Source organism: Ochotona princeps, chromosome 3 (genome assembly GCF_030435755.1).
Source record: "Ochotona princeps isolate mOchPri1 chromosome 3, mOchPri1.hap1, whole genome shotgun sequence".
Lineage (NCBI taxonomy): Eukaryota > Metazoa > Chordata > Mammalia > Lagomorpha > Ochotonidae > Ochotona > Ochotona princeps.
The window spans coordinates 100579939-100590669 of record NC_080834.1 but is presented as its reverse complement, the minus strand read 5'-3'; the positions used below and the strand labels follow the sequence as shown (position 1 = coordinate 100590669).

Sequence of the window (10731 nt, the reverse complement as noted above, 5' to 3'; positions counted from 1 at the left end):
TTTTGGCCCTTTTCCTCCCCCCTCCTACTTTGACATGTTGTCCAATTAAGCACACATCCATAAAAATTCATTTGGCTAATGAGCAGTTTCTGCAACAGGATATTCAATCCTATGATTTTTGACTCCCTGACTCAATGCAGGGAAGAGTCAATGCCTTTGGTAAAGGTGTTTATTGGAGGTGATTCAGCCACAGAACTTCCCAAGAACCCAAATCTGGGCAGCCAGGCAGTTCAGACTTACCCACGAACAAAAACCCAAATCTTTTTGTGGGCACAGGAAATACCCTAAGTCTTGAGCGGATGGGGTTCAGAATGAAGTGGTTGCCAGGGCTGTAAGGCTTAGATTCGGACAGGCATGAGAGCCCGGCTGGTTTCGGGGAGGTGTCAAGAGAAGGTCCAGACTGGGGGTTACAGGTGGGCACCTGCCTAGGTGCTCCAGAGGATGATGACGGTGATGATGGAGCAGGCCATGAAGAGCAGGTAGAGGCGGAAGAGCAGTGTGTCCATCAGGTGGCTGAACTGTACCCACAGCTCCACCAGCTGCTGCTGCTGTGGGGTTTCGTGCTCCTGCCGGCACCTGGGCTGCTTGGGGCAGCCGTGCACCTCTGCCACCACGAGACCCGGCCCCTTTGCCACTAGCTCTACTGGCTCCTTCAGGCCTGTGCAGGAGACAGAGACTCAGCCCTGGACCGTGAGGGTGCTTGGCGACAGAGGAGGACAGGGAAGGGGACAGGAGTGATGAGGGCAGAGTTGACTTCCCTTACCTGGCAGGTGGGTGGTGCTGTGACCCAGGCTCTTACTGTTGTCCTGGGGTGCAGTGGCGGGGCAGGGTTTCCTGGTGTAGCGCAGCATCAGGGAGTGGAGCCACCAGGGCATGGGTGGGGGCTGGGTGGTGGCTAGGTGCAGCAGGTAGGTGATGAAGACGGTCTCTAGCAGGCTGACCACCATCAGGGACAGGCAGAGGGCAAAGTAGATACCTGAGGGCAAGGAAGATGTGCCTGTGTGAGGGCCAGAGGCACCGCCCATCCCTTCTTGTTGTAGCTTCCTTCTCCCATAGGACCTGTTTGCAAGACTACTTTGAACTGTGTGACCTGACTTGCCTGGCCCCTGCTGCCACCCCACCCCTGCCCTGCTTGAATTCTCTTGGTAGAGTGAAGGGCCATACTGATGAGGGGGGTGCCGGTGGCAGGGAGCATGTCATTCATCATGAGCAGGAAGACATTGTAGCCCAGCAGGAGTGTCATCTTGAAGGGAGCGCGGTTCTCATACTCGGCAGGCAGGTAGAAGCTGAAGGCATCAATGGCCACCAGAAAGCCACTGGGCACCAGGAGGTTTATGACATAGAGGCTGGGTCTGCGCCTGATGGCCACCTGCAGAAGGGTTTGGAGGGGGATGGGAAGGGGATGAGTTGCTAAGACCAAGAGTTGGGATTGTTAGCCAGGAGAGGCCCTGTCTCTCCATCTACAGTGCTCTCATAGGCTGACTTCTGCCATGCTGTTCACCACGGAAATGCAGCTCATCCCTTCTGGGCTAAGCTTTCTCCACTTCAATAGGTATCCCTGCCGATGATGTACTTGGCATGACTGTGGGGGCTAATGCCTGGACACCATATGTATGCTATCTTTTTTATTTCTGCCTGCTTCTCTTAGCTAGGTTTTCATCCCTAGTGACTTTGTAGGGGAACATTCAAGGCCAGGATCAGGGAAGGCAGGCAGTGACAGGTCTCTGGGGGTTTCCAAGATTTGGAATCATCCTACGCCTTAGATAGTGTTTCATAACTTCCCCATCACAACCTCCAGATTCCTGCTCCTCTGCAAGTTCTGACAGTCCTTGGCTGATGGCAGGTGAACTCTCATTCTGAATCACTGGCAATAGGAGCTTTGTTCTTTCCTCCTGGTAAAAGCTGTTTAATTTTGCTACATGCCAGGTATTGTGTTTGTACTGGAGATTTGCCCATGAAAAAGCTGCACAAATCTGTGACGTCTGGCATTGACATCCCACTGAGGGAGTACACTTTCTAGGGGGAGGACAGAGCTCTGAATGGTAGAAGCCCAGCCCCAGGGCCCCTGAGCTCACATAGAAAGTGATTTGGTCGTACTGGTTGGTGCCCACAATCATCTTCTCAGCAGTCTGGTGGATTCCCAGAAGCACCCACTCTCCTTTGCTCTGAATGAGGTTCTGGGAGATGTTAGAAAGCTCCTGAATTTCCTTCTCTGTGCCCAGGACCAGGTGCTCCACTGCAAAGAAAACGCAGACAGCCTAGCTTCCCAAACACTCCCAAATCTCTCTCGCAGACTGCCAGGTTCCACACCATTTAGCTTCCAGCGAGAGACACTCAGCATTCCCAGCTTTCTCGCCTCTTCTCACTCAAAAACTAGAAGTCTACTTTCATGGGCCTCACTCACCTGTGTGGATGAATGAGCTAAAGGTGAGGGTGCAGTTCTGCTCATCAAAGGGAAAATAGAAAATGTCCAGGTGACAGATACTGACCACCCGCATTGGCTTATTGTACTTGATGCGACCTTTGTTGTTGACATAAGCCATGAGACCCGTAGGTGTCTGGTCCACATCCATACTGTGTGTGAGAGGGACAAGGAAGTGGATACTGTTACTTCCCCCCCACTAACCTCGGCCTCCTTGCTCTCTCAGCTCACCCCATTCCTGGACCCTTATGACATCTCCCTTTCTCTGGATCCTGGGGGTTGTAAAATATCCAGTTCAGATTCTGCCCTTTACTAAGCTGAGTCTTGGAGTGGTCCCTGTTTGGTTATCTTGGACCCTTTCCTACGGTGTAAACCTCCTCTTGCCTTGTTAAGTCCCTGATACTCACAACTCCTCGATGTAGATGTCTGGAAGCCACAGGTTCTCAGCTGCCAGGCTCAGTTTCCTGATGCCCCCACAATCATCAGGGTTCCACCTGATGAAGGGGTTGTACCAGATCTAGAGGAGATCATAGCATGGGATAAGTGGAGGGTGAGGGACCAGCTCAACTCTCACTCTGTCTCCTAAACGTTACTTTTTCATTCTTTTACTCTCTGGTAACAATTGTTGTACTATACAGAGTCTCACTGGCTTCCACTTCTCCCTGAGGGTACTCAAGGGAGACATTGAGCTTGGTTCCCAACTTCTGGGAATGGAAACCACTTAAGTATTGATGCCCATGGCTTGGGTTTATGCCATTTTGTTCCTGCACCCCATCCTTGCCCTTCTAAATTGGCAGAATAATCATGAAGTGTTGAGTGCTCATTGTCAATTTAGCTGTTTGAACTTGTTTTGTGGATTTTCTCTGAAGTAAACTGAAAAGTTGTAGCCAGCAAAGAACAAAAGGAGGTACCCTAGGAAGGTGAGGAGGAAACTGGATCTGACATACCACATTTAGCCATAGGAATGATGTCATCAGTTGAAGCTGTTCATCCTGAAAAAGTGATTTTCATTCAGGAACGTCAAATACTGAAGGCTGGTCCAATACCACCACTTGCACCTACTCATTCCCAAGAACCAATCCATGTGACAGTGATGATGTTTAATCATAATCCACTGAAAAGCATAACTCAAAATAATCCAGGGCATGTGGGAAGTGAAAATGAAAGACCCAATAGGAGTGACCCCTGGAATGTGTTTCTTTGAAGTATTCAATAAACAATGTCAAATGTCTCTATCAGCACAACATCCATGGTCACCTTTCCCATTCCATAATAAGATGAGACCTTCATTAGAAAATAGTTATCATTCCCATCTTTTAGTGTGCTGAAATACACATGAATTTTAGTGTGCTAACCACTGTAAACATGCAATCCAGTACCGTGAGGGACTCTTAAGCACTGATACAGCCCTCACATTCATCCATCACTGGAATTCTTTGCATCTTACAAAACCAAAACTCTGTGCTCATTAAACAATAACTCCCTTTTTGTTCAAGCCCCTGGAAACCACCATTCTGCAATCAGTCCACAAACCTGACTACTGCAATTACCTCATCCAGGTGGAATTACACAGTGTTTGTCATTTAGGACTTGCTTACTTCAGTGTAATGTCAAGGTTCATCTGTGTTGTGATGTGCGAAAGAATGCCCTTCCTTATTAAGAATGGACACTATCCTGTTGTATGGAAAGAATACATTTTGCATGCAGTGGTCAGAGCTGAGCCAATCCAAAGCCAGGAGCCAGGAGCCTCTTCTGGAGCTCCCATGCAGGTGCAGGGTCCCAAGGTTTCAGGCCATCGATGTTTCATTGCCTTCCCAGACCATAATCAGAGAGCTGGATGGGAAGTGGAGCAGCCAGAACATGAAATGACACCCATATGGAATCCTGGTGCTTGCAAGGTAAGGATCTAGCCATTGAACCATTGTGTGGGCCCAGTTTTTGTTTTTTTTTTTTTTTAGTAACTGCCATGGCATTTTCCATAGAGAATGTACCATTTTATATCCTCACCAATGAGGCAGAAGGTCCTATTTATTTTCTGCTTTGGGAGTTTTGCTTCCCCCTCACCCCACTTAGTAGCCATCCTAATGTGTGTGAGGTGGTATGTCATTGTGATTTGAATCTGTATCATTCAAATGATTAGTGGTATTGAGCCTATGTTTCATGTACTTAATGGCTATTTGTTGCATCTTCCTTGGAGAAGTGTCTAAGTCCTTTGCTCATTTTTGAACTGTATTGTTTGTGGTTTTGTTGTCAGTCTCCGAGTTTACACCATCCAATCATTGGACTCACTGCGCATTACTAAACCATCGCAACGTTGGACTAGTACTTACCACTTGCAGGATGGCAGACAGGGTGAAGGAGATGTTGACATGAATGGGTAAGCTGTGGTTGGTGAGTGGGCGGAAGGCTTTCCTGTCAAACACTGATCGGAAGACAGCAGGATCCAGTCCATGCCGGTCAAACCCTGAGCAATTAATGGCAAAATCGTCTCCTTTTCCTGCAGAGAGTAGAGGCCCTGTGAGAAGATGGGGGGAGCTGTGGCCTGGGCGAGTGCTTCCCTACAGAAAGGACCACCAGGAGAAGCTTGTAAGCTCATCCTTTCCAGGACAGGCAGCATGGGCTGGGTCAGTAGGCAAAAAGGTGGATGTTGCTGAGATGAACAGAATCAAGGATTCATTCTCACTTCCTTTGTTTCTGTCCCCATGCAAAACATGTCCAAATTTGTATGCAAACTCAGCCTTGACCACCACTTTCCGGTGTCCTGCATGCTCTCGGCAATCTGTGGCAACTACTCCACCTTCGCCAATGTACTTCTAATGCGCACTTGTGTCCTTGAGTCATTTGAGTGGTGTCAGTGAAAAATTCTGCAATCACACTTCTCCTCCTCACCATATTGATAAAACAAAGTCATCTACAAGTTAATGAGAAAGGAAGGAATCTGGTAGGTGATAATGAGATTATGAGACCTCAAGGAAGTAACTCAGGTTTTCAATTTAATGAGGGTTTACTGTGTTTTTGCACTGTGCTGTGTCTAAAAATCCGTAGTCTTCCCAATGGAGACAATTTTAAAGAGAGTTCCTTGATTCTCCCTTACACCGAATCCCTTTCTGGACAAACTTTGCAGAGTCTATTTTTATCTATCTCTGGTGCCGTACTATATCTCATGTCCCATTTTCAAAAATGGGCAAGAAAAACAGACTGGAAAAATTATGCTGAAAAAGTTTCTCTTAAGACAGACTTTCTCACCCACGTCTTTCCCCCTTTTCATCCTCTCTGGCCCATTTGCCTAGGCTTGACAAGAGCTGAGAAAGCAGATTTTTTTGCTCTTAACATCACTTGACAATTAAGCATATACTGCATGTCTGAAAAGAAAGTGTGGGGTAAAGAGGCCAAAGGGAACATCGAGGTGGAAATTTTGCCAAAGAGATGCATCATCTAATTGTTAGGGTCCCAGGAAGACATAAAAAGTTATCGGTGTCATGAATTTCTATTTTACCAAAAGGTACACACAGTCACAGAGTAGCTAGGAATAACAAAAATTGGCTTGGTTTCTGTTCCCCAGGAGTTTGCTGTACTCTGCCTGTATCCTGTCTTACCTGGTAGCAGCAGCAGGTGAAAGATAAAACAGAGGAGGAGTCTTCCTCGACCAGGCCAGCCTCTAGCCATGTTCCTCTTCTTGCTCTTCTCTGGGGATCTGGGGATGATGTGGGCCTATAAAGACCACAGGCCACACCTAGAGGCTTAGCTTTTTATCATGGTGTCAGGTGGCAGGCACCTCCCTAACAAAATCCTGGTGACAAGAGACAGTCACAGAGAAAGGACCCATCCTGTGTTGTGACTGGATCTGCACCTAGTCTTCAGAAATGAACCAGTGAATCAGTTTGGAACAAAGAAGGCAGAAATATTTGATCACTTCAGCCACAGGAATGGCATCCTCACGCTCTAAAGTCCTTCTGGCATGTAACACATTGTTGCAAAGGCATGCAATGACTGTCCTTGCCTACAAGTGGCGCATGTGTTTGTTCTAACTCTGCTACCACCTTTCAAAGAAAGCGAGGGTCTCCTCTACTGTCCTAAACTTCAAATGTTAGTTCATGTGACTTCAGTACTGATGAGTCTTAATTTTTGGTTGTTTTTAGTATGTCACGTGCAGTTTGGACCCCAATCTACTGAATGAAGGGGAGATGGTGGTGGTAGAGGTATATTTATTTATTTATTTAATTATTTAATTATTTTTTAAATAATCTTACTTAGTTGATTAGGGAACAAAGGGTGAAGGGCTACAGGGTGAAAGTGGGTAATACCATTGTTTCCATATCAATATCATTTTACCCTGTATCTGGGGTCAGGGAAAAAAACAAAGGGAAAAGCCCCACCCAACCTCCCACCCATCCCAGATCCCCAACGGGAGGCGTGCTCTGAGGGTCCTGCTCATACAGTTTTGATAGTTCTGGATTGCTGCCAATCTCTCAGTTCCAATCGCAATGAACCCTATTCAGAATCCACTGGCTGACAGCAGTAGAGGCATATTTAATGCTGTTTCTGAAAAATGATCTTTATTATTTCATGTTCAAACAAGTATGAGAAATGCCAGTTTAAACAGGGCTGAATAATTCTCACTAATGAGTGACTTCTCAGAATATTGAGCTAAAACATTAATAAAACACTTTTGGATATTATATACATAATTTTCTAAACTTAATTGACTTTAGGAATTCCTTTTTCTCAGGAGATTTTTGCATGACTGGTATCCCACAAATTATTTTTTTAAACATTGCTTTAGGCAAATAGAATAAATCTACACACACACACACACACACACACACACACACACACACACACAATAAAAAGACTAAACATCCGTCTCAATTTGCCACAGGTAGAATATAGAATTTAAATAATGCGTGAATAAATGAACCAAAAAATTAAAAACATAAACAAGGGGCCAGTGTGGTGATGTATCAGGGTAATCCTCACTCTTATAGCAGTGGCATCTCATATGGGTGGCAGTTCGTGTCCTGGTTGCTCCATTTCCCAATCCAGCTCCCTGCTAATGGCTCAGGAAAGTAGTGGAGGATAGCCCAAAGCCTTGGAATCCCTGGAAAACCTCCTGGCTCCTGGCTTTGGCTCTCTCTCTCTCTGTGTGTCTCTCCTATAACGTTGACTTTCTGAACAAAATAAATAAATCTTTTAAAAAACATCCACAAAACATAAATGAGGTGCCAGCATTGTGGCATATCAGATAAAGCCACTTTCTGCAGGGCTGGCACACCATGTAGGCGCTAGTTCATGTCCTGGCAACTGTCCTGCTCCCTGCCAACGAGCCTGGGAGAGCAGTGGAAGATGACCTAAGTGTTTGGGCCCCTGCCACCCATGTGGAGATCTACTTCCTTTTTTAGGCCCAGCCCAGTCTTGGCTGCTGCTATCATTTCAGGAGTCAACCAGCAGGTGGAAGATCTCTGTATATCTCTCCCCTTTTTCTTTTAAATAAATAAGTAAGTATATAAATAAATCTTTAAAAACATAAACAAAATAAATATTCTGAAATCTGGACTTTGATAAGAACTCAAGCTATAAGCAAGTAGAAAATGTCAGGTTAAGGCCCTGCGCAATGGCTCAATGGCTAAATTTTTGCCTTGTTTATGCTAGGATCCCATTTGGGTGCCAGTTTGTGTTCCCGCTGCTCCACTTCCCATCAAGTTCTATGCTTACAGCCTGGGAAAGCAGTTGAGGATGGCCCAAAGCCTTGGGACCCCGCCACTCATGTGGGAGACCTGGAAGAAGCTCCTTGCTGTTGGGTTTGGATCGGCTCAGTTCCAGCTGTTGTGGCCACTTAAGGAGTGAATCAGTGAACAGAACATCTTTCTTTTTGTTTCTCCTTCTCTCTGTAAATCTGATTTTCCAATAAAAATAAATAAATTCTTAAAAAAAGAAATGCCAGGTTAATAAAATTGAAAGTCAGAATAGATTGAAGATTCAAGCTGTGTAAAATCCTGACAAAACTTATATTGACTCAAGGGAAAACCTCTTATTTTATTCTTTTCTTTATTTAGATCAGTGACTAGTCAACTGTGGACCACATCCTAGATTTAATTTTAGGATGAGGGTTTAAATAGATTCTTTGATATTGCTACATCCCGAGTGTGTCCATACTGTAACATTACTAGCTAAAAAGCAGTGCTGATTTGGTCTCTTATAAGGTATATACTTTGTGCTTTAAGAAAACATGTTTTGGGGCTGGTATTGTGGCACAAGAGTGGTGAAGCTGCCTGTGACATTGGCATCCCATATGAGCACCCGTGAAAGCCCCTGACTGCGTCACTTTCAATCCAACTCCCTGCCAATGCACCTGAGAAAGCAGTGGAAGCTGATCCAAGTACTTGGGACACTGCCACTTGCTGCCCCTGTAGGAAACCTGGATGGAGCTCCAGGTTCCTGGCTTTTGCCTGGCTTCCATTTTTACAGGCATTTGGGACATGGACCGTCAGTGGATGTCTGTCTCTATCTCCCTCTGTGCTATTCTGCCTTTAAAAATAAATAAAAATCTCTAAAGAATAGAGAAAAAAGGAGGAGAATAAAAACATGTGATTTTTCCTGATGGGACATAATGATTTAATTATTTTGATAGGAAAATCAATGCAACCTGCATACATTTTAAATTTTATTAAGCTGACATTCCTGTCAAAAAAGATTATCATCAGCATAGACCAAAGGTTTTTTTTAATTCTGGTGAGAAGCTCCCAGTTATAAAGCAAACACTTCAGTAGTTTCTGGGGAATGATTATATCTCTAATGACAATTTGAGCAGGATTTGGCGTTCCAAACTCATACAGACATTTAAACCCTAAAGTTTTATGTTAACAGTTACTGCATTTGTGGATTAAGGACAAAACTTGATCTTATTATCTTATTATGGTGGAGATGGCAGGGGCTGTGGTGGTGGGAGAGAGGCCTGGTGGGAGGACTTGAAGACCTGGGGGCTTGCTCTCAGAAGGTGGCTGTCATGAGAACATTGGCTGTAGAAGACTGATCATGCCCCTGTGTCTCTGTGCTTCTCAGCTCATCATGTAATGGTCTTAACATTTGTTCACCACAGCCAGCTTTGGTATGATGCCAGACCAATGGGACTACCTGATCTTGGATTATGAACCAGCAAACTCTAAACCAAAATGATGTTTTTTCCCTCCTAAGTTAAAATGAAAGTAAGTGTAAGGCACTATGTAGTGAGTTAAGCTGCTGCTTGCGACACCAGCATCCCATATGGGTGCCAGTTCCCAGCTGCTCCACTTCTGATCCAGCTTCCTGCGAATGGCCTAGGAAAGCAGTGGAAGATGGCTCAAAGCCCTGAGACCCTGCACCCGCATGGGAGAACCAGAGGAATCTCCTGACTTTGGACATGGTCAGCACTGACCGTTGCAGCGATTTGGGGGAGTGAATCAGCAGATGGAAGATCTCTCTCTGTGTGTAACTCCGACTTTCAAGTCAAGTAAACAAATTAACAGAAAAAAAAAAAAAAGAAGAAGAAGAAGTGACGGGGTCAATGTGATGGCTCAATAGGCTAATCCTTTACCTTACAGCACCAATTTCCCACCAGTCCCAACTGTTCTACTTCATATCCAGCTCTCTGCTTATGGCCTGGGAAGGTAGCTGAGGATGGCTCAGGTCCTTGGATTCCTGCACCTGGGTGGGAAACCCAGAAGAAGCTCCTGGTTCCTTGTTTCTATCAGCTCAGTTCTGGTTGTTGCAGTCATTTAGGGAGTGAACTAATGGATGAAAGATCTCTCTGTCTCTCTTTCTCTTCCATTCATTCTCTCTCTAAATGTCTCAAAATAAATAAATAAATCTTAAAAAACAATGCCAGAAAGCTGACTTATACAGCTGTCTAGAAGGTTGGAAGAAGGCTGGAATCTTGGCTGGATCCTAGGCTGGGCTCTTGGTTCTGGCTTCTCTGGCTTAGCAACAGCTTTCCATTTTGTGGCCTGGCAGATGCCCAACCCATACTTCACCATGATGGGAAAAAATTCACCTTATATATATGCATACATCTTACCATTACAGAGGTCAGAAACCCAGTGTCATTCCATTCAGCTCAGTAAGTGATTTTTTTAAAAAGATTTATTTATTTTTATTGGAAAGGCAGATATATATCGAGGAGGAGAGACAGAGAGGAAGATCTTCCATCTGATGGTTCACCCCAAGTGGCCACAACGGCTCGAGCAGAGTCAATTCAAAGCAAGGAGCCAGGAGCTTCTTCTGGGTCTCCCACGCGGGTGCAGGATCCCAAGGCTTTGGACTGTCCTCAACTGCTT

At 45.3% G+C, this 10731-nt stretch overlaps 1 protein-coding gene across 1 annotated transcript; it reads right to left on the bottom strand.

Moving 5' to 3' along the window:
* Positions 1-425: 425 nt before the first annotated feature.
* LOC101532495 (5-hydroxytryptamine receptor 3C-like) lies at positions 426-10431 on the bottom strand. The gene is made up of 10 exons (XM_058661349.1): positions 10424-10431; positions 6019-6133; positions 4753-4980; positions 3370-3414; positions 2830-2939; positions 2405-2574; positions 2076-2236; positions 1165-1369; positions 764-976; positions 426-658 (listed from the first exon to the last, which is right to left on the bottom strand). The coding sequence occupies exons 1-10, from the start codon at positions 10429-10431 to the stop codon at positions 426-428; spliced, it is 1488 nt and encodes a 495-aa protein (XP_058517332.1).
* Between the last annotated feature and the right edge of the window lie 300 nt (positions 10432-10731).